The 20,548-nt window shown below is 39.5% G+C and overlaps 1 protein-coding gene and 1 pseudogene across 1 annotated transcript; both read right to left on the bottom strand.

The window, feature by feature from the left end:
- Positions 1-2,918: 2,918 nt before the first annotated feature.
- Positions 2,919-3,675, bottom strand: LOC134860362 (G2/M phase-specific E3 ubiquitin-protein ligase-like). The gene is made up of 2 exons (XM_063877324.1): positions 3,430-3,675; positions 2,919-3,247 (listed from the first exon to the last, which is right to left on the bottom strand). The coding sequence occupies exons 1-2, from the start codon at positions 3,665-3,667 to the stop codon at positions 2,988-2,990; spliced, it is 498 nt and encodes a 165-aa protein (XP_063733394.1). The 5' UTR covers positions 3,668-3,675; the 3' UTR covers positions 2,919-2,987.
- A 641-nt stretch (positions 3,676-4,316) lies between these two features.
- Positions 4,317-20,548, bottom strand: part of LOC134859566 (G2/M phase-specific E3 ubiquitin-protein ligase-like) — a 37,852-nt pseudogene continuing 21,620 nt past the window's right edge.

Raw genomic sequence — 20,548 nt, 5'->3', positions numbered from 1 at the left:
CAATGCATTGAGTCACTGCAAAGTGAAGAATCCAACTATTTGGATCAGGAGAGGCTTTTTCGAGAGCTCAATGACCACACACGAACTCTATCTGCATGTTTTGCTGTGTTGAGGTATGGTCATGATAATAGGGATGTCAGTGACCTACTAGGATCATTGTATAGATGCTTTCACAACTTGCTGCATGAACATGAGGCCAGACGGAGATCCACTGATGTGACAAACAATCTAATACCCCCAACAGCCTTGACTGGCCATCCAGGTCGACCCCAATACAGCATACCCGCTGAACAGATTTCTCATTGTGTGTCCATTGGTATGACATGGCAGGGAATTGCATCATGCTTTGGAATCAGTCGAAGAACCCTATACAGACACAGGCAAACTCTGGGAGTTGAGCCATTAAGATATGCAGTATTGTCAAACCAAGATCTGGACAGCATTGTGACAAATATACTGCAGAACACTCCAAATGCAGGTGAAGCATATGTAATTGGAAGCCTGCGATCAAGTGGCCTAAGAGTTCAGCGTTGGCGGGTCAGACAGAGCCTGCATCAAGTTGATCCCATTGGGCGGTCATTTAGACGTCGTCATGCTATACGACGAAGGGTCTACAGTGTTCAGGTCCCCAACCAATTATGGTAAGTTGACTTGTAAACTGTTCAGATGTGCACATTTTAAGTACATACTTTCTTTAATGTAGTGTATATCTCCCAACAGGCATTTTGACGGCAACCACAAGCTGGTTAGGTGGCGGATGGTCTTTCATGGCTGTGTCGATGGCTTTAGCCGGACTATTATATACTTACGGTGCTTATCTAACAACAGAGCTTCAAGTGTCTTGTCATTATTTATAGAAGCAGTAGAAAACTTTGGTTTGCCTTTAAGGGTCAGATGTGATCACGGTATGGAAAATATACATGTTGCCCGTTTTATGTTGGAAAGAAGGGGGTTGAACAGTCGTAGCGTTATTACAGGTGTTTCAGTACACAACCAAAGGATTGAGAGACTATGGGCAGAACTCAATAGAGTTGTATCAAGACACTTTGCAAATAGTTTCACTTTATGGAGGAACAGGGTATACTGGATTCATTGAATGAACTTCATCTTTTTTGTCTGCATTATGTCTATTTACCAAGAATTGAAAGGGCAGTAACAGAATTCATCAACTAGTGGAACAACCATGGCCTCTCCACACAAGGGGGGCAGACACCACTACAACTGTGGCATACAGGTGTCATAAACAGCGTAGGAATCCATCCGGTTATAAATGACATTATTGATGGTGACACCCATTATGGTATTGATGAAGAAGGGCCATTACCTGAACTTCAAACCAATAATAATGTATCATTCCAGACATTGATCTTGCCATTAATGAGACCACAATGAACAATATCCAACAAGTGAATCCACTTGAAAATGATGGAAACCATGGAATACATTTATTTTCTTCACTCTTGCAGTATATTCAGTCCACATAGGAGTTACTTTGTAAATAAGCTGTTTTCCAACAATAAATGAACCTAGTAAACATTTTTTCAAAACTATAAGAAGCATTTGTTCAAAGTGTTTTTTTCAAAAACACATACTGCGAGTCAAGCAGAGACTGAGACTTTAAAGATTGCAAACTTTATTGCAACAGCAATATTATATTCTGAGAAAAATGTGCAATCAGAAATGCAACTAATAGACCTCTTTATAGAACACATGGAAAAAGTTAACTAACAAATGTCATCAAAATATGTATCTCTGCATTTATTTCTCTGTTGTTCTCATTTATCTTTTCCTGTATTTATTGACTTTGGTTATGAGTTGGTCATTTTTTTGCTGTTTTATTTATAGGCCAACCTTCTCGTGTGGGTTTCTTTTTACAGCAGGCAAATCAGTTAAAATATATTTAATATTACTTTCATATTCACCCACTTACCATTAATCCGACAATTGTCCGCTTCTCTGTGTACTCCATTGTGTACTTCAACATGTGTAATCACGATTAATGTTTTCTCTGCTTTTAAAAAACAAAATTCTAATTAATTTTGAAAAATAGTTCATTTTTCCTTCTTAATTATTTATCTACTTATTTCCTCCCTCTCTCTAATGTATTATTTCTACGATACTTTCTTAAACAAAGGGACAATGTCGGAGAAGGGGAAGGAAGGTATCCCCAAGCCTGAAAAAGAAAAAAGTAAATTAAAGGAACAAACTCAGAACAGTAAACATGCTAAGAATACGTTAATACATTGGACAATACCAAACTACTTTTTTTAATGGTAACATTTATCTTCTTTCCTCTCTTTGACCCTTGCCCTTTTTTCTCTTCCTTTCATCTATTTATCCATCAATTTTTAATCCCCTTTTTCCCCTTCACACCACTACTCCCATTGCACAACAAACACACCTACAGTTTCCCCAAACATCCCAAATCAAAATCCCCAACCTCTGATTAATACTTTTCTGCTGTTGCTGTTATCTGTCATGTCCCCTAATGTACTAAGTTCTGGTTTATATCTTGTCCTGCCTCAACTGTTATGTCTCTTTGCACTGAAAAAACTATTTTCTATTCTAATCTAAAATACTATAGACTACAGAGCGTGAGACACCGACAGAGATTGCATACAGAGTATGATGCAGTGGGGGAAATAAGTATTCAACTCATCAACATATTGTTCATTAAACATATTTCCGATGTAGCTATTCCTTTGACATTTGAACCAGATATTGGTATTACTTAATAAAACTACACAGGTAAAGGAAACGTAACATTCCATTCCATAAACAGTGTTTAACAAAGTGAAATAACACAGGAAAAAGTATTAAACACACATGTAAATGTCTTTACCTGTGTAGCTTTACTTATTGACTTTTATTGAGTCAATTCCAATATGTGGTATAAATCTCAAATGAATAACTGCATCAGAAAAATATTAAAATATTTAACGAAAGAAATGTTGACACGTTGAAAACTTATTTCCACCACTGTATATTCATGACCTGCCAAACCCATGAGTGTTCCCTAAAGCAAAGTCAAACTTGTCTTTAAAGACTTCATATGACACATGTAGCGGCAACCTGATGCAGTTGACACATGTGTTGGCCATAGGGAACAATGGTGTCGAGGCATAGTCGTCCTCTCCCTTGTGAATGAACTCCACAGAAGGTGTTGGGGAAAAGCCGATGGGTGGCACCACAGAGGCTCCTGTTGCGAAGGCCAACATTTTTTGTAGTTTGGATGGCCCGTCTTCTTCTATACAAAAAAACAGCAAAACAATTTAAGTGGTAGTTGGTCTAATTAACATGTTTATTGAACATCTCTTGAGTTATTATCATTAGCTGATGATGGCATGTATTCTTTGTAGGAAAAACTATTTTTAAAGTAAAAATATAAATAGATGCATCATTTTACGAGTAGTATAAACTATCAATTACCTTCTGCATCCTGGAGATAGTCTCTCCAGAAGATTACAACCATTTCTTCTGCAGTTCTCTTGTTGCTCCCTTCTGGAGAGAGTGGAATGCTGAAGAGATTGTCCATCTGGTCAGCAGTGAGAAGACTTGCCTCATAGCAAAACAGGGGCTTAAAGCTGTCAGGATGTCTCCTGATTTTTTCAAGAACCCCAAGAGTCTTCAGACCTTCACAGAATCTGTACAAAGTACATGGAAACATTTTACTAATTTTGCATAATTTAAATAGGGTTCCTAATTCACTTATGAATTGTCAATTTGTGACTTACTTGTATATACAAATAATAGTTTTTAGTTTTACTGAAGTTAATCCTACAACATGTTGGTCAATAATTCAAATTCTGATTGTTATGTCTCGTCAAATTTGTTAGTCATGTTTATATTATGTCATGTCTTGTTTAGTTTCAGGTGTCGGTCCTGTATGTTTTAGTTTAGTCAAGTCACTCCTGTCCAGTCCTGTCATGCACTTCCTGTTTTATTTTGAAATGTTTTCCCTCTGTTGTGTTATGTGTAGTTTTAATTCCTGTCTTTTGGTTTTCCTTGTGTCTGATTGTTTCATTGTTGTCACCTGTTGCCCTCGTGTTTCCGCCTCCCTTTGTGTGCTTTCCCTCCGTTGTGATTGTCAAACCCCGCCCCTGATTGGTTCCACCTGTGGCTCCCTACCTCATGTTCAAATAGTCCTTGTCTCCCTTGTCTTGTTGTCAGTTTGTTATCGTCTTTCATGTGTTCAAGTCAAGTGTTTTTCATGTCCTGGATTTTTCCTAACTTTGTATTTTTGTAAAACAGCTTTGGAATAAAGCGCGCCTTTTGTTTGTACCCATACCTGCCTCCCTTTTTGCTGCACTTGGGCCCTATTTCCCCAAACCCTGACACTGATTCCTATTCTGATTAACCTGACATGATAACAAATGGTCCCTTAACAGTTGATTGAGGTTCAGGGTTTTTTTCCCACATAGCTAAAATGTGACAGAAAACATAGAAATTATAATTGGCTTGTCTGTTGGATTGTGGTGGAATTCAAACTACAACACATGGAAAGTGGGCATTCAGCAATGTACTGGGCAGGACCGATACTGCCTCTCAAAATGTAAAACAGCAAGAGAACATTGTAATATTACCTAATTCTAATGGAATATAACATGTAAAACTACCAACTGACCTTTTTGACTTTCTCAAGGAGTTCTGGGTCAGCTATGTCTTCTACAGCTGGATTTGCTGAACCTTCAACAAGAAGCGAAAACACTGTTGGTGACAGGAAGTTTGGTGGTGGACCACCATGCACCAAACTCACTGCAATGGCTCTGCCAGCGTTGTAGTACCGGTCCTCTCTTTAGAGCTGCAAAACAATCAAATAAAAGGAAATGTAATATTGAAAAATGAGTAAAGACTCATTGCAACATAAAATCATGGATTTGATGTGTTATTAAATACATTGTAGATCAGTTTGCATGTAAAAATCACCATACACTAAAATAGCTCCCATTATTAATAAAAAAACAACAAGACATTACCAGTACTGTCAAGAGCGAAGTTCTTGCTGTTTTCTTTTCCCTCAAACATGGCGGATCTGGCAATGGTCTCCATCAGCAGCCTCAAGAATTCCCTCCTTGGCCCTCCTAAATCAATCCCTTCCTCATTTCTCCCCATGTCATCTGAGAACTTTACAGAAATCATCAAGTTTGGGTCGTAGGATACCCTTTGGAAACCCCGCATGGCTCCTTCCCAGACAGCAGAGTGATTTATATTGAACCTGCACTGTCGTTTTGTAATAATTTTGCTTGAGAGTTCCAGCAGTATCTCCTGACTCGGGGCCTTTGCTGCACTATAAAGACAAAAATGATCAAAAACACAGTAAAGTTACACATTTTAGAATAACCCTTTTTTCGTCATTGCAAGCATCCAAATAATCCTCAATGTGTACGTCACAATAATTTAAAGGTCAATTATCAGATGACATCCTTATTAGTTATCCTGATCTCTCACGCTCTCAGTCTGTGTGGGCTACTCACATTGGACACTCCATACTGGCAATAATGGCCTTGTTTAATTCCTCGTCATCTGAGGAATCGTCAGGAAGAGTTGACACAAGTGCTAAATTAGGGTGACCAGATTTGAGTTTGTGAAAAAGAGGACACTTCAGCGGGGGTGGGGGTTGGGTCACATATGCCATTAGGGTGACCAGATTTGAGGTGGCGAAAAAGATGACACTTGCGATTGTTGGGGGGTGGGGGGAAGCGCCGGTCAATTTAAGTACACGCTTAATGGTCCCAACAGTGAAAACCGGACGTATTCATGAATTTATAAAACCCCCCGGACGCTCCGGACAGGACGTAAAAAGAGGACATGTCCGGGCAAAAGAGGACGTTTGGTCACCCTAGCTAAATATGATGAGTAGTCATCATGGCCGCTAGTCCCATGGTTGCCATCACTCCTTAGAAGGCCGCCTCCATCTTGACTGCTTGTGCCAGGGCCGCCATCCACTCCTTCCACTACTAATCTACTCCTTTTAACAGCACTGGTAGCTGGGTGGTTGGTGGCATCATCATTATGATCATCATCGTCAATACCAGTGCCAGTGCCAGGATTGCCTTGACCATCAATATTGCCAGTACAGGGATCATTATTTCTCATTGCTCTTGAGGCTGCCCTGGTGGTGACACGGCTGCTCATGCCTGCAGGGATTTGCAGGATTTCACAACAATCCTCATCACTGTCCTTAGCAGTTGATCTGTCAGTGGTAGAATATTCACTTTCCTCCTCTGAGTCAGTCTTTGAAAGAGAAAGAAAGAAAACCCAAAATGATATATCCAAAGCAAAAAAGGTAACACTTTGAAATTAAATAACCTTAAATAAAAAATAAGTAATTACATAACCGATTAAAATAGGGAGCCTTTGCTCACACTCTTCTCAATTTAAATTGCTCTATTTGTATTTAATATAAACTTTAAATTGCTTTAAGCAGGTAAGTAAACATTTTATTTTCAAAAGGTAATTATACTTAATGTAATTCAGTGGTAAAACAAACAAAAAAGCAAACTTACTAAAAGGGTCCTTGATGGTCTTACATACAGGGCTTTGGTTTTAAAACCCTTGTGGATTAGCATCCCATTCAGCTCCTGACCCTCCTGGATCTTAGGGGACACCAACTTATTGCCACAAGACATTACAAGCTGGAGTCTACAAAGAAAATGTAGGATATTACAACAACAAGAAATACTTTACGGCTAAGGGCTTAACAATATGATGTAACAGTATGCTTGTGTTAGTGTGTGTGTGTGTGTGTGTGTGTGTGTGTGTGTGTGTGTGTGTGTGTGTGTGTGTGTGTGTGTGTGTGTGTGTGTGTGTGTGTGTGTGTGTCTGTGTGTCTGTCTGTCTGTCAGGTTCTTGCTCCTATAAGGTGTGTGACTGAATCCAGTACATTTTGAGCCAAATTCAACTTTTATGTGTTTTTATAAATGATGATTGCAATTTGAAACAACGTTTTAAAAGTGCTCTTGAAATAAAGATTATTGTATTATTAACAACGCAAGAAGGAAAAAATGGGTTTACCTGACGACCTCCGGAATATGCTCACCAAAGCCTTGTCTGATGCGATCAATAACAGTCCGGTGGTCCCAGGCCTCCTGGAATTCAAAGGCACTGAAGATATGTCCATGTTTGTGTAACCGTACTTTTGGACGTTGTTTGCACACTACATCCAATGATGGATTGGGGAGTAGTATCACGTCCTTATTGAAATGGCCATGCTGCTGTGCCTTAGCTCTGAAATAAGAATGTATTATGCATTATAAGTCTACTATTCGACTACATGAAGGCAGACAGTTAAGTCATACTGCTATAATAAAACAATAATGAGAAAACAGTACGTCAGGGTACTAAAGTATAATCAGTTTTCCCCTTAATTAAAAACGATAAAACAAGCAAATGTTTTTTCCCCGTTTTAAACCAAAAATTAAGTGCATCTGTGTCACCAGCACAGGTCTCCTACTGTGAAGGTTATAACCATTTTAATGTCATTATTATTATTGTTATTAATAATAATGATAAAACCGACAATGCTCTTCATTTGGGAAGGAAATAACAGTTTCCACATTATTAATTAATGCCACTGAACTAAAATAATATAACTTTATTTAGCACACTAGCTAGCTAACTTCCGCTTACTCTGCAGCTAATAGCCTGGTTCTCCTGGCAGTAAAGTTATCTCACATATCATTTTTATTAACTTCAGTCAAGTTTTGTCTCCAATACGCAAGCAAAAGTTGAACAATTAAAATGACATCAGACCAAAACACTCAAAATGTTGTTTTTTTTTTCGTTTTTGAAGTGAAAACGGATTATAAAGATATTATAATAAAGATAATTTCAAACTCCGGATATTTATAATTACCTTGTTTTCCTCGTGCCAGATGTCCATGTGCCAAAGCAATGTTGTGCTTAATAACGTGGTGCACAATCTCTCCTAAAAGGAGCTGTAGCTGGCCGCTGCCCGCTGCTGGATGGGAAGAGCGATGCTAGGTGACCGTCCACGGTGTCCTCACCTGGAGTTGGAACGGTCGGTTGCTGCACCATTGTGGTTGCACTTGACAGCGTTCTAATGGTCTCCGCTGAGGCCAATATATTGTTGAGCAACGCCGCTGCCTCAGTTAGGCTACGTGCGGGCTGTTGAGAAGACATCGGTGTATTTTGCAATGCGCTGTTTGTTCTCAACCGTTTCCTGTTTAATTGGAACGCCTTCCGTTTCAAGTGAAATGCCTCTCACACAACATACTGAAATTAATATATACATTTTTTTTTATATTTTCACGGGTGTGTGAGAGCGTTTCATATGTGTGTGTGAGAGCGTTTCATATGTGTGTGTGAGACCATTTCATATGTGTGTGTGTGAGAGATTTTCACATGTGTTTATGAGAGCTTTTGGTTTCAGTTGTGTGTGTGAGAGTGTTTCACATGTGTGTGTGAACGTATTTCTGAATAATGTCCCTAGGGGCCCCTCATATGTTTTATCCTCTTTCCATCCTTGTTTCCCTACTGAAATTGAAGGGCCTTTATGTCTGTAAGTAGCAATCTAATGTCTGTATTTACCTGCTCACTTGATTAACACAGTTGATTATGTGCTAGAACGTTTACAAATAATGAGTAATGTTAATCTTGTTAGCATGTGAAGAGGATTTCAGATGTTTGGTTAGCATTCATGCTAATAGCAACTCAACTGTTTACAAATGTTTGTTCAATCTTGTGTTTTTATATTGAATGTTTAATGTGACAACACCTTGTAACTGTGTGTTTTGTCTTCTGTTATTTCAGTTTTACAACCAATTAACTAAATGAACCAGAATGATATGGAATGACAATTATATACAAAAGAATACATTAAATATTCTCAACTGACCTGCTTTCTCCTGGGTTTTATTTAAAGACATTGTTAAGCTATCTGCCAAGCTAGAAATCACACAACATTCTTGTGAGGGCAGATTACTGGCAATTTACATGAACAATACCAAACCCATTTCAACAAAGATCCAGATGTCAGGTAAACAAAGGAAATACCACTTAACAATAGGCACATAGTACAATAGAAAGCTGTTTGTAATTAAAATATTGAGTCCTGGACATTAGTTCCACTGGAGGTTTAAATCCAGTCAAATACCTGAGAAAGAAACCGCACAGGATGCTTGTGCAATCAAAACACAAATTTGCATTTACCTTCACATTTTATTTTGGTTAAATTGCTGCAATCACAGCACCTATTCAGTTAAATGGAGGCAATCCAAAACTATCAATTCAAAATTGGCTTCATTTAAAACAAAGCGATCCGCACTCTTAACACCACAAAGCCTTGCAGTGTCAAAAGATGGGGACAAACATTATCTTTCAGCTGGACCAGAACCTTCAGAGTCAACCATATTATTACACAATACAAACAGAACCACCTAGTATCACTTATCTCACAGAAAGTAAATTGCAAGGTTGTTTGGCCATTAAAAGACAGTAGACTTTGGATTAACTCCAAAAGATCTCATCAAAAAACTAATTTAGACACATCTGACAGTGTATTGTAGTTTGGGACCCCCGACCACATATCACATGTTATGTTTTATTCATTTTAGTTATTTTATTTATTTACATTACTTTAAGGCATTTCGTATTCTGTGCCTGTTTTACCAATTTTTTTTACCAGTTTTGTTATTTACTGTTGTTTTATTATTATTATTATTATTATTATTTAAACATTTTTGATGTCATTGAACTTGTCTCCTTGTCTCGTTGAGTGTATTCATATATGTATGTAAGTGTTAATGCAGGGGTGTCCAAACTATGGCCTGGGGGCCAAATGCGGCCCAGGGGGCATTTTGAATCGGCCCTCTGCAAATCCTAAAAGTATAATGCAATATGGCCCACAAATTAAACTTTTGCTTGTCTTTTATGTACTTCTTAAATATATATGTTCAAATATATCAATGAGCCCAATTTTCAAATAAATTCAGTCATTTAGAATTTAAAACGTTTTCTAACAAATCTTAGTTGATAAAAAAAAGACCAATAACTTATTTCTATAACAAGCTGGAAATGTAACCTTCATATTTACTCTTATTATCAGCAATCTGAGGCTTCTGTTTTAAGGAATGAGCTGCCAACAAAATAAATGAAGCCATAAAGACAGATGGGATGTAGGCTGTTCTTTTCTGAACGCGTTTTCAAGTCTTGCACATTATTCACCTACATTTGATTTGTTTTGCTAACTCATAATTTAACTTTGGAGGCAATATTCATACAAAGACAAATATTAAGACAAATTGGCCTAGCTCTCCGTATATTTTTCTGTAGGTGGCCCTCGGTGAAAACAGTTTGGACATCCCTGTGTTAATGGAATCAATCCTGATTAGTAATCGGTGCAGTAATACCATAATAAGGGTGGGGCTCTGTTGGAGTGGGTGGGGGGTTGGGTGTTGTGTCATTTAAAATGGATTACTGTATTGCACTGATCATTGTATCTTATCTGTCCTTAGAACCAATAAACCCAATAACCTTGATCAATAAACATAAAAGACAGTAAACTTTGGTGAGCTGCCTGACTTCAGTGACTGAAGCCCCAGTTGTGTTTCCCGCCCAGCTAAGAACCTGTTTTCGGTGCGTAAAGCCGGCCCTGCTACACTCAAAAAACTGATTCTTGGCCCATATAAATATGAAGCAATATTTTGGCTTGCTTGCTTTTGTGACATTAAAAACTCTTTAGCAACTTTGAACTCAGCGTCAATTATAGTCGATTGTGACAGATCGAGAATATGCTTCACAGCTGGTAGGAGGGGCATCAATGACCGCGAGGGGGGGCACGGCCCTCGAATGCCCCCCCTTTGCGCCGGCACTGAAGTATTGTAGCGTTCGCGGCTCCGCCGCACGGGTGGCTAACTAGTTCAAAGAGGAGGACACGAAGGTTTTAGTTGAACTGGTGAACCGGGTTTTATTACCCTACAACAGACTAAATTCCGGGGTTGGAAAACTGCCCAAAACAACAAAGGCTAGATAAGGTCGGCGGCAAAACGTGCTTGTCCAATTGTCTTTTTCTCTCCCTCTCCCGCTATCTCCCGCTCCGCCGCTCCATACTCTTTCCGGTCTCCTTTTTCCCACCCCCTTTTTCTACCTGACCTATCCGGCTAACTAGGGCAACGTCTTCCCCCCAACAATCCTTCCCCCCTTTGTGAGTCTCTCCCCTGTCAGCACTGCAGGGTCGCTACAGTATGGTCTGCATGTGTATATTCTTACAGGTCGTGAAGTTAGGTTTGCGCTTCACAATGCTGGCTAGCTATTTGGTTGCTGCTCTTAACACTTAATTATTTCACAGCAAGTCAATGAAATGGAAAAACATAAGTATTTACATTAAACATACGTAATAAAATTGAATGGAAAATGTACATGTAATGAAAATACTTAAAGTATTCACTTTTGGCTTAATCGTCTTTTGAGTGTAGTTATAAAGTTATACACATCCACGGTTAATGGAATCAGAATATGAAAAAAATTACTGTCTACAACATGAGGAAATGGGCAGGGGAGGGTTGTTGTGTATTGGAAGACATGAATATACAGAATGGTATATTCCAAATGTATATGTGCAACTGTATGCTACAGTTGTCATTATTTGTAAAACACTTTGGTAAACCTGTCATTATGGTCTCCCAATAAAGCTCTTTGAGTTTGAGAGACTGCCTTTGTGAAGGGTTTTCTAAGGTCAGAGGCAGCAGAGGGGGGCGAGACTAGAGGGACTATAGAAAAATATATAGGGAGAGAATGATTTGTGCTCCCAGTGAGGTCGGAGGGTGAGACCAATGGGGGGTTGTAATCAGTGGAGTAGCAGTAGTGGTTAACAGTTGATCATTCACCCTGCTGCGCTCTCCTCTCAGCTGATAGACTGAACTTTGAATAGTTTGGAACTCATACGTATTTCTATACACATATATACGAAAATGATCTACTGGAAGGCAAAGGAAAAAAGAGAAAGCATGGGCCTTAGATGAGGCAAACTCACTATATCAAAGTCAGTTAGCAGTAATAATAAATAGAGGATGCAGAGGGCCTTTATATAATAATACTTTCCGAGCACAAACTCTTGCTCCTAATCAAACAGTGAAGCTAAAATTAAGCTGTTCCTCACCTCACCAAGGGTGCTGGTGCTGGTAGGTTGATGCAGGGGTGGAGAGAGCTGAATTAAGCAGCAACCCACAGCAGGTCATTTTTAGAAACTGTATCACAACACAAGCCCTGATTACGTGGGTGCTCGGATATGTTGGGCGCCTCGAGGTAATTGTAAACACCTACAGGGAAATTATAGCGTTGTGCTGACCATTTAGAGTCAGTGCATCTTGTCCAAATCAAGCTGGAGTAGGCACGTTTTGTTTTTGGGGTGTAATTTGACAAAAGAAAATCGATAATAAGCCCTTCAGCATATTATAATTCAAGTATTTGAATAAAAGGTAGACTTCTGAACCCCCTCGTTTTTTTTTCGGGCTTTGGGAAGTCAAGCTGGTAATTTAGAACTATGGCAAATCACAGGTTATTTCAGAGACAGCATTCCGATTGGCTGTATTACCAAATAATGTGGGATATCCAACAGTAAAAGTTGCTATTCCAGCATTGGCAACAACTGCAACCAAAACAACATAAATAAACTATTTCTAATAAGCGTTTCAGAGATGCAGAGAAAATGATGCAAATGGTTAAGCTTCTGCTCAAAACTACGGGTGGCGTCGCTAACTAATGTCGGATTCCTTTCACTTGTTCCAGACAAAAACTTGGCCTATACCTACATGAATTACCATCCATCCATCTGTCAAAGTCGAGGGCCCCAAACTTCCCTTTCCCTGGCCACATCAACCAGCTCTAACTTGGGGATTCCAAGGCGTTCCCAGGTGAGCATGGAAATATAATCCCTCCAACTGGTACTGCGTCTTCACCCCCAGGGCTCCTCCCAGCTGGAACACCCCCTAGGGAGGCGGACAGGTAGCATCCTTACTAGCTGACCACCTCAACTGGTTGCTTTCTACGCAACTTAGCAGCGGCTCTACTCCGAATCCATCCTGGAAGACCTGAATTCTAATACGCTAAAAGCTTAGTATAGATTTTCTGATTAATAATGGTTAAAATAAATTCCTTCCGGGCGGTTTGTCCCTAAATTAGACATCTGCTCAGCACTGTGAGTCTCATCTACTGTGAAAGCCATTTTGATGAAGTGTTATGGGTTCAAGTTGTCACAATTAGGTGTAATTGACTGTGTGTGGGGTATTTAAGGTTTGTTTTGGTACCTGAACGGTAGTGTCTGACCCCGGAAAGGAAAATGGTTTTGTATGAACACTGCAAAGAATGTTTGTTTGTTATTGAATGAATTGAAATTGACCATACAATAAATTGATTGTATTATTCCGCACCTCAATACAAGCCTACCGATTCATCATTACAACAGCAACACAACCGGTATTATATCAATTCAGTAAAGCGCGTCAGCCATATCATCCTCGGGAATGAAATCACCACATAGAAGCCTTAGTATTGGGTTAAAGCTCCCTCACCTACATTCATTTATATTTCACTTTCTTTTTGTAGTTGTATGGACATAGATCACTCCTCTGGTAAATGAACAGAAGATGATAGCTGGATGAGAGCAGCAGCAGTATTAAATGTACTTTTAAGAAAATATAATGTCTTGTGTCTTAATTGTTTAGAGCAGCTATGACACTAAGTGCAGAAGTGTTGATTTGACCCTCTCGTAGAACAACAATAAAGCCCTATTTGTATGTGAGTAATAGTACCTGGGGGGTTATTTCTTGTAATTGTAGAGGTTCTCTGTTATCTTGATCCAGTACCAACCTGCTGTCTCTTTTTTGACAGGTAAAAATTCCATTGCAAATTACCTTCCATAATTGGCAAACACCGACTTTATGTGATAATTAACATCCTCAGAGAATGAACATCTCTGTGAATTGGGGGTCTTATTATTTTTTTGGATAGGTGATGAAAGTTTTGACAATATTTGTATTGCAAACTCAGCAGGCTTACCTTGTTACATAGCATGGAGACTCAGAAGTGTTTTGTTTGTTAATATTACACAAATATAAAAAAAACCTATATAATATAATAATCTAAAAATGTTCTATAACAAAGAAAATATTACTCACAGCCTTAAACATTTTCTAAATTAAGTACAATAGACTTTTCATTACAGTTAAACAATATTACAAGATAATCCTTGCCCATTTCAATTTCATCAACTTTAAATGTGGTCCATACAATGAAAAGACCTGAACGATTTAAAGTTAACAACATTTTGAGTTTCCACGAAACAATCTTTCCGTGTTGCACAATTTAGCTACTCCACACTACACCCCCCGCATCCAGACCGTAGAGGTCTGACATAATTGGTCATTTTATTCCCAAACCTGTCATGACTAATTTAAGACCAAAGACTGAAAATGTGTAGGTTTACACATACACACACTTACCCTTGTTGACAACTAATCACATCGCTAAATAAAACACCTTAAAAAAGGGACAATGTGTAGAATGTGGCGCCACCTGGTGTTGTGTTTGCAGACTGCTACAAACCTAATACCCTTCTGCATTCCGCAACCATTACAGCACTGAACTAATAAGCCAAGTGCAAAACAGCGTGGTATCTTTCAGGACTTTCAACTCGCTCAAAGACCATCCTTATCATTATCATCATCACTTAATTCATTACCGGAGCTTAACAAGCATTTCTGAGAACTACGATGGCGTTGCGATTAAATAAAAAGCAGAAGGCCATCTCTGGGGCGATGTTTGCTTGGGACATGTACAAACACATGGGGGTACAACCAATCCCCCAGGAAGTGTGCCCAAAAATTGGGAAAGAGAGTCCCATTAGTCAGCTAATTCAACTACCCAGAATGAAAACTTTTATAGCCCTTTCAAAGTTGTTCTCAGGTAACTCATAAAGTCATGCATATAAATGTTTAATTCCATTTGTGCTAATACATCTCCCTAAATAGTAAACAATAGGATATAGGATGGCTGCAATAAAGTATTGCATAAAAGTCTGGAAACAAATTGATTAAGTGTTATTTAAAGTCAGGGCAGCTTGTTAGATGTTCAAGCTGTGGTCACTGGACTCCTTTCCTTTGGTTCTTTTTATAGCTTCCCGTTGTTCCCACCCAAATTACAGACAGCCATTTGTTTTACAAAAAAACAACCCAAACCATCTACAGTTTGTCTGTGTGGAATTGAATTAGCTGATTTTAGCACTAACTGTTCTCCTCCGTCGATTAAGTAGCTCCAATTAAAGAGGAAAAGCTGAAAGCAAAGGTTAAGCCCTGGCTCACTGAACAAACACAACTAATGAGATGACAGCCAAGAAAAGAATCAGACAATATACAACCCGACTCAGATCCCAGCACCACAGTCCTGTTTTACATATCAACTGACATTAGACATAGACATAATCTGAACATGTAGGAAGGCTAACAGAAAATGATAAGAAGAAAAAGTCAAAAACTGTTAGATTTCATGCAAATTGGACTATTAGAGACATAAATTAAGTTAACAGCTAAAGCAACTTCAGTTCAGCCATGAGAACTCTTATTTAATGGGCTTTTACCCTGCTGAAACAGAACACAAGTTGTCACATTTCTGCCAATTTTGGTTTAAGCCAGTAAACAGATAGCAACACATACATACTGTGTGATTGACAAGCCATTGAGGCAGCTCTACTAAAAATGTTTTCATGTTGACGGCAGTTTATGGTCCGTTACTCACTAGCACCTTTAGAGGAACCACTGGTATAACCTGATTATGTCTGGATCCCAAAGCAGAGACTGGTACAGGTAAGGCTATCAAAGCCTTTAATGAAAAAAGCTAACAAAAAGCTGGCAGTGGAGGCAGGACGCTAGCTGGTTTAGCAGGAGAGCAGAAGGAATAGTCACGAGGCAAAAAAAAACCACGAGGCATCGCACAGGAATATTGAACGACCGGAGACAAAAGGCTTAAAGCTGCACACAGGCATGCTGGATCCTCCGAGAATCATCTGGCAGAGTAATGGAGAGAGGACAGGGCGTTTATGAAGCAGGTTGATGAGGTCAGGGTGCGATTTGTAGGGGGGGATGGTGAGGATTTCCCCCCCTCTGGTTTTCCTATCCCTACCTCTGCTAAATTATTTTTATCTCCGGTGGGGACAAGGATTTCCCCCCCTTGATAGCGATGAATGCAACTTAACTGCTAGCCTACTTAAACTCTTGAAATCTAACGATCTTCAGTGTCTTTACATCAGAGTAGGCTATTCAGCAGCCTTCTGGCAGACGGTGCATATTGCTGAACGTCATCGAACACAAAAACATTGTAACATTTTTGTGCGGGAACTTCGCAGAAAAAACAGCGCTGAACCAAACATGAAACGCGTTCAGAGCAGCATATCATCTTACTTTACAGGACCCATTTGCAGAATTGTGGATAGAAGAGGGCCGAAATGCTGCAGACAATGCCCCGATAGGAAAAACGAAAAAGCCACCACAAATTTGTCACCAGAGCCGACTGTTTACTTTGTCTAGTTTTCCAGACCTGTCCCTGAGTGTTGACAGCACGTTGTGCTATTTAGTGAATTATTTTGAGTGTTTGATTTAAGTTAATTGGAGGGTCTTTTCATGGAGAGCATTGATGCTGTTCTATGGTGCTTTCTGCCTGTTAGTGCGTACGCATGTTTTTGTGACGTTGAATAGAAATCCATGTATGGGTTATTAAAAGTTTTGCCATGTTGTGATGGGGACTAATCCACGGACCCGAAAAAAGGGCCTGTCTACTTTTTGCGTTTTTTTCTCCCTAGTTATGCAAGTTAAAAGTCCAATGTTCTTGTCTATGAATACATTTTAAAAAACATCCCCCCCTCTGTTTTTTTGTCAAATCGCACCCTGGATGAGGTCATTGGAAACAGGTGTGCCTCTCGTCTGCAGCCGGGAGGATGCCAACCACGAAGAGGCAACAAAAAACACCCAAACATCACAGAGGCAAGCTCAAGACACAGGAAATGCACTTTTTGTAGTGGCTAACAATAGTATTGCAACTTGTGGTAATCATGTGATGCGTATCATTTTTTGGGACGAAAATCGACAGTTGGAAAATTTGAAAAGCCCTTAAACTTGACATGACGGAGCGAAAATGGAGGCAAGGCTTCAACCCAGAGGCGGCTGGCCCATAGGGGGCGCTGGGGCTCTGCCCCACCAGCTGTTGAGGGGAAAAAATATTTTTTGCATATTTTTTTTTAAATCAATGTCAGTTTTACTTAATAGTGTGTGTGCCTACATGCAATTTAAATCATTTAAACAACATTTCCACCAACTAACACTCATTAAACAGTGAATTTCCACTGACAGGCAGTGTATCATTCTCTCATGGGGCGATCGGCAAAGTGCCCCTGACCGGCAGCTAAACAGCCAATCCGGTTATGGTTGCTAGGGGGAAATTATGAATAATTGGCCTATCAACGTCGCCAAATTTAACGCCGGTGGGGCGCTGGAAATTTAGCCCCAACTGCTACGTAAAATGCGTGAAGGTTTAGGATTGCTGTAGCTACATAAGGAGCCAGCGATAGTTTTTTTTCGTAGTGCGACTCCCAGACTCTGTCCTACGCTACGTGGGGAAAAAATACGCGCGACGACGAAGAGAGATGATGGCGATGTAATATGTAATAATATTATAGTATGTAATTGTAATATAGTTGTGGAGAATGCTTTGTTGTTTCTCTCAGGCTGTGACATGCAATGACAACTGTATGGCACTGATGCTGTTTTCTCCAAGTAAATGCATTTTTCCTTGAGAGAGGGTATTAAAATAATCTGTTTATGTAAAATGTTTTGAAAATAACTTGGTTCTAAATTCTTTGTATATGTTACATTTTAATAGGAAAGTTCTGTTTCATTCTCTCTTCTCAACCCACACTCACTCATTCACTCACTCACTGTTGATTTGTATAGATTCAGCTGAAATCATACCCTTGTTGTTAATTTATCCCTTGATTGTATTGTATAGTATTTGATAGCATAAAGTCTAATATAGCTGTACATTGTTACTTTTTCTGTGAAGCTGGAAACTGTGAAATTAAATTATTATTGTGGAACTGTAGTCATTTTCCGACTGTTCATTTGAATGCTTATGCTAGATTAGGCAGGGAAATCTGTTGGCACACTAGCCCCACCAAGATTTTTTTCACCAGCCGCCACTGCTTCAACCCTAAATGATTTCTGTATCCTGAGGGAAACTCTGCCCATGTGTAAATTAGCTGTTATATGGGTTTAACATAAGAGTACAAATAAGAGTTTAAGATTAGTACAATATAGTCATAATACGGGTGTCAGAGTTGTCATAGGGGTGTATTGATGTTTAAAGTGGATGTTAAAACAGTGTAATATAGGTGTATTAGGGGTATAATAACAATGGGTGTAAAAACAGTGTTACAAGTTTTCGCAGTGGCCAAATGGTGGTAGTACAACTTACGTGACGTCATATACATAATTTGGGCCAAAAAGTTGATTGAGCAAAAAGTTGTTTGTAATGTGGGACATTGATCTTACTAACTAGACGTTTCATTTAACACACATTATTGGAAGTGAACTACATTCTGTATTGCCCCCCCCCCATGTTTTTTACATGGAAATTTGTATTTTTTGGAGTAAAAAGCGTGCAGATTATACATCCAAATAAAGTCTAGAACCCGCAGTTTTTATCAGAATTTGTACATTTCTTCTTCATGAAGAGCCGGTTGAAACACTGAAGACTTTTTAATGTGTATTTCAGTTTATATTCATCTATTTAAGAGGATACATGCAGCCAAAAGTGAGTGAAATGTCCTCTAGTTAAAGGTGGTGTGGTGAGCAAACAATTCACAAGATGTAATTGAGTTAAAAAAATGAAAAATAAATCTGTCCGAGTTCCAGTCATCTCTCTGAATACAGATGCAGACACTTTGTCGGTTGAGCAGACACAGATAATGATGTGGTAGTACACTGTCAGTCCTGGTTGTCTTGTGCTTCTGTTTGCGACTTTGTCTCTAAATGTGCTTTGCAAATAAAAGTAAGACAACAGGAACATAATCCCTCAGCGTGTCCTTGTGTTTACTGGCATTTGCATTTCTCTCTACGGGGTTCGGCGCATCCGAATCTTGCCAGGAAAAAGCATCACACACTGAAGTGAGCTGCCAGCAGCCGCCAGCACAGGGACCCGAGGCCTGTGGATGTCTTTTAGCATGCGGTACGCACTCAGAGAATTTCCCTCTTTTTGCTGAGACGAGAGTGAAGGATGATTCAGACGAGTGTGTGACCTTTGCTTTACGCCTCCTAGACTAAAGCCCCTGGATTCTGAACCACCAGCAAAACAGCTTGCGAGGTGTAACAAGACATTTCTACACTCTAATCTGAGCATATATCTCTGTGTGAAGCTGTCGAAAGACATCTGTCTCTTCCTGTTCAGGTCTTACATGAGTTCAAGCCTGCAGTCAATGGGTTCAGAGCAAGCCACTAGGGAGTGAGTCAAATGTTGAAGCACATTTTTCGTAGTGGCCAAATGGGGGTACTACAACTTATGTGACATCAGATAGCATCATTTGGGCCCAAAAATATGTTTTCAAAGTCACGTACGTTTGGTAAGAGTCATTTGCGGAAGTGGCTTAGTCTGTAAGGGCTTGGACTTGGGTCCAAAAGGCCGCCGGTTCACTTCCCGATTGGAACAGAAAAATGGAGTGAGCTGGTAGCTGGAGAGGTGCCAGTTCTCCTCCTGAACCACTGCCAAGGAGCCCTTGAGCAAGGCACCAAACCCTGAACTGCTCGCTGTACTTGGCAGCCTCCCTGCTCTACCACCATGTGTGTGGTTGTTTGTGCATGTATATCATATGTGCTTTTGCGTGCATAACGTCTGTGGGGAAAGACATTTCCCTGCAAGGGATCAATAAAGTATTTCTTCTTCTTCGTCTTGTTCTTGTTCTTGTTCTTGTTCTTGTTCTTGTTCTTCTTCTTCTTCTTCTTCTTCTTCTTCGAGGCTATCTAATAGTCATCTCAAAAACAATTCAACAGCCCTCATTAGGATCTTAAAGTGTAAAAGGGAATTCATTCCAGAGTAATTTTCCCTCTTCAATTCATTTGACTTGACCTGCTAAGCAGCAAGGAGGCACAATTTAAAGAGATTGCTAATGCGCATGCAAAGCCCCTTGGAAGTTAGGCGGCCGTTGGAAAAATGTTTTGCATTGGCCAAACGGTGGTACTACAACTTACGTGACGTCGTATAACATCATTTGGGCTCAAACCGACGTTTTCACATTGATGTAGTTTGCGAAAGAGACATCTGTAAATTAGCATTTTCCTTTTTTTGGTGGGGGATATCAGAATGCACACACTCGAATAGCCCTCATATAAGGAACCAGAGTGACACAGGTGTCACATGACATTTAAATGTCCTTGAAAGTTCCTTATACATCTTTCGCCTGGATTTTTTTTAATTCCCTAAGTGACACATACTGAACACCCTGGTGTGTCATGAACCAGGTCATGTGATCTTGTTTTCAACACAACAACAT

This window comes from Eleginops maclovinus, chromosome 23 (assembly GCF_036324505.1).
Source record: "Eleginops maclovinus isolate JMC-PN-2008 ecotype Puerto Natales chromosome 23, JC_Emac_rtc_rv5, whole genome shotgun sequence".
Taxonomy (NCBI): domain Eukaryota; kingdom Metazoa; phylum Chordata; class Actinopteri; order Perciformes; family Eleginopidae; genus Eleginops; species Eleginops maclovinus.
Note: the sequence above shows the minus strand (reverse complement) of the source record. Positions and strands in the feature narration are given on the sequence as shown.

Excerpts from the sequence above, each read along its gene's own strand:
- LOC134860362 (XM_063877324.1), bottom strand. The coding sequence starts at position 3,667 with ATGTTTCCATGTACTTTGTACAGATTCTGTGAAGGTCTGAAGACTCTT. Across the intron at positions 3,248-3,429 it reads CTATCTCCAGGATGCAGAAG|AAGAAGACGGGCCATCCAAA; the intron begins GTAATTGATAGT and ends TTTTTTGTATAG.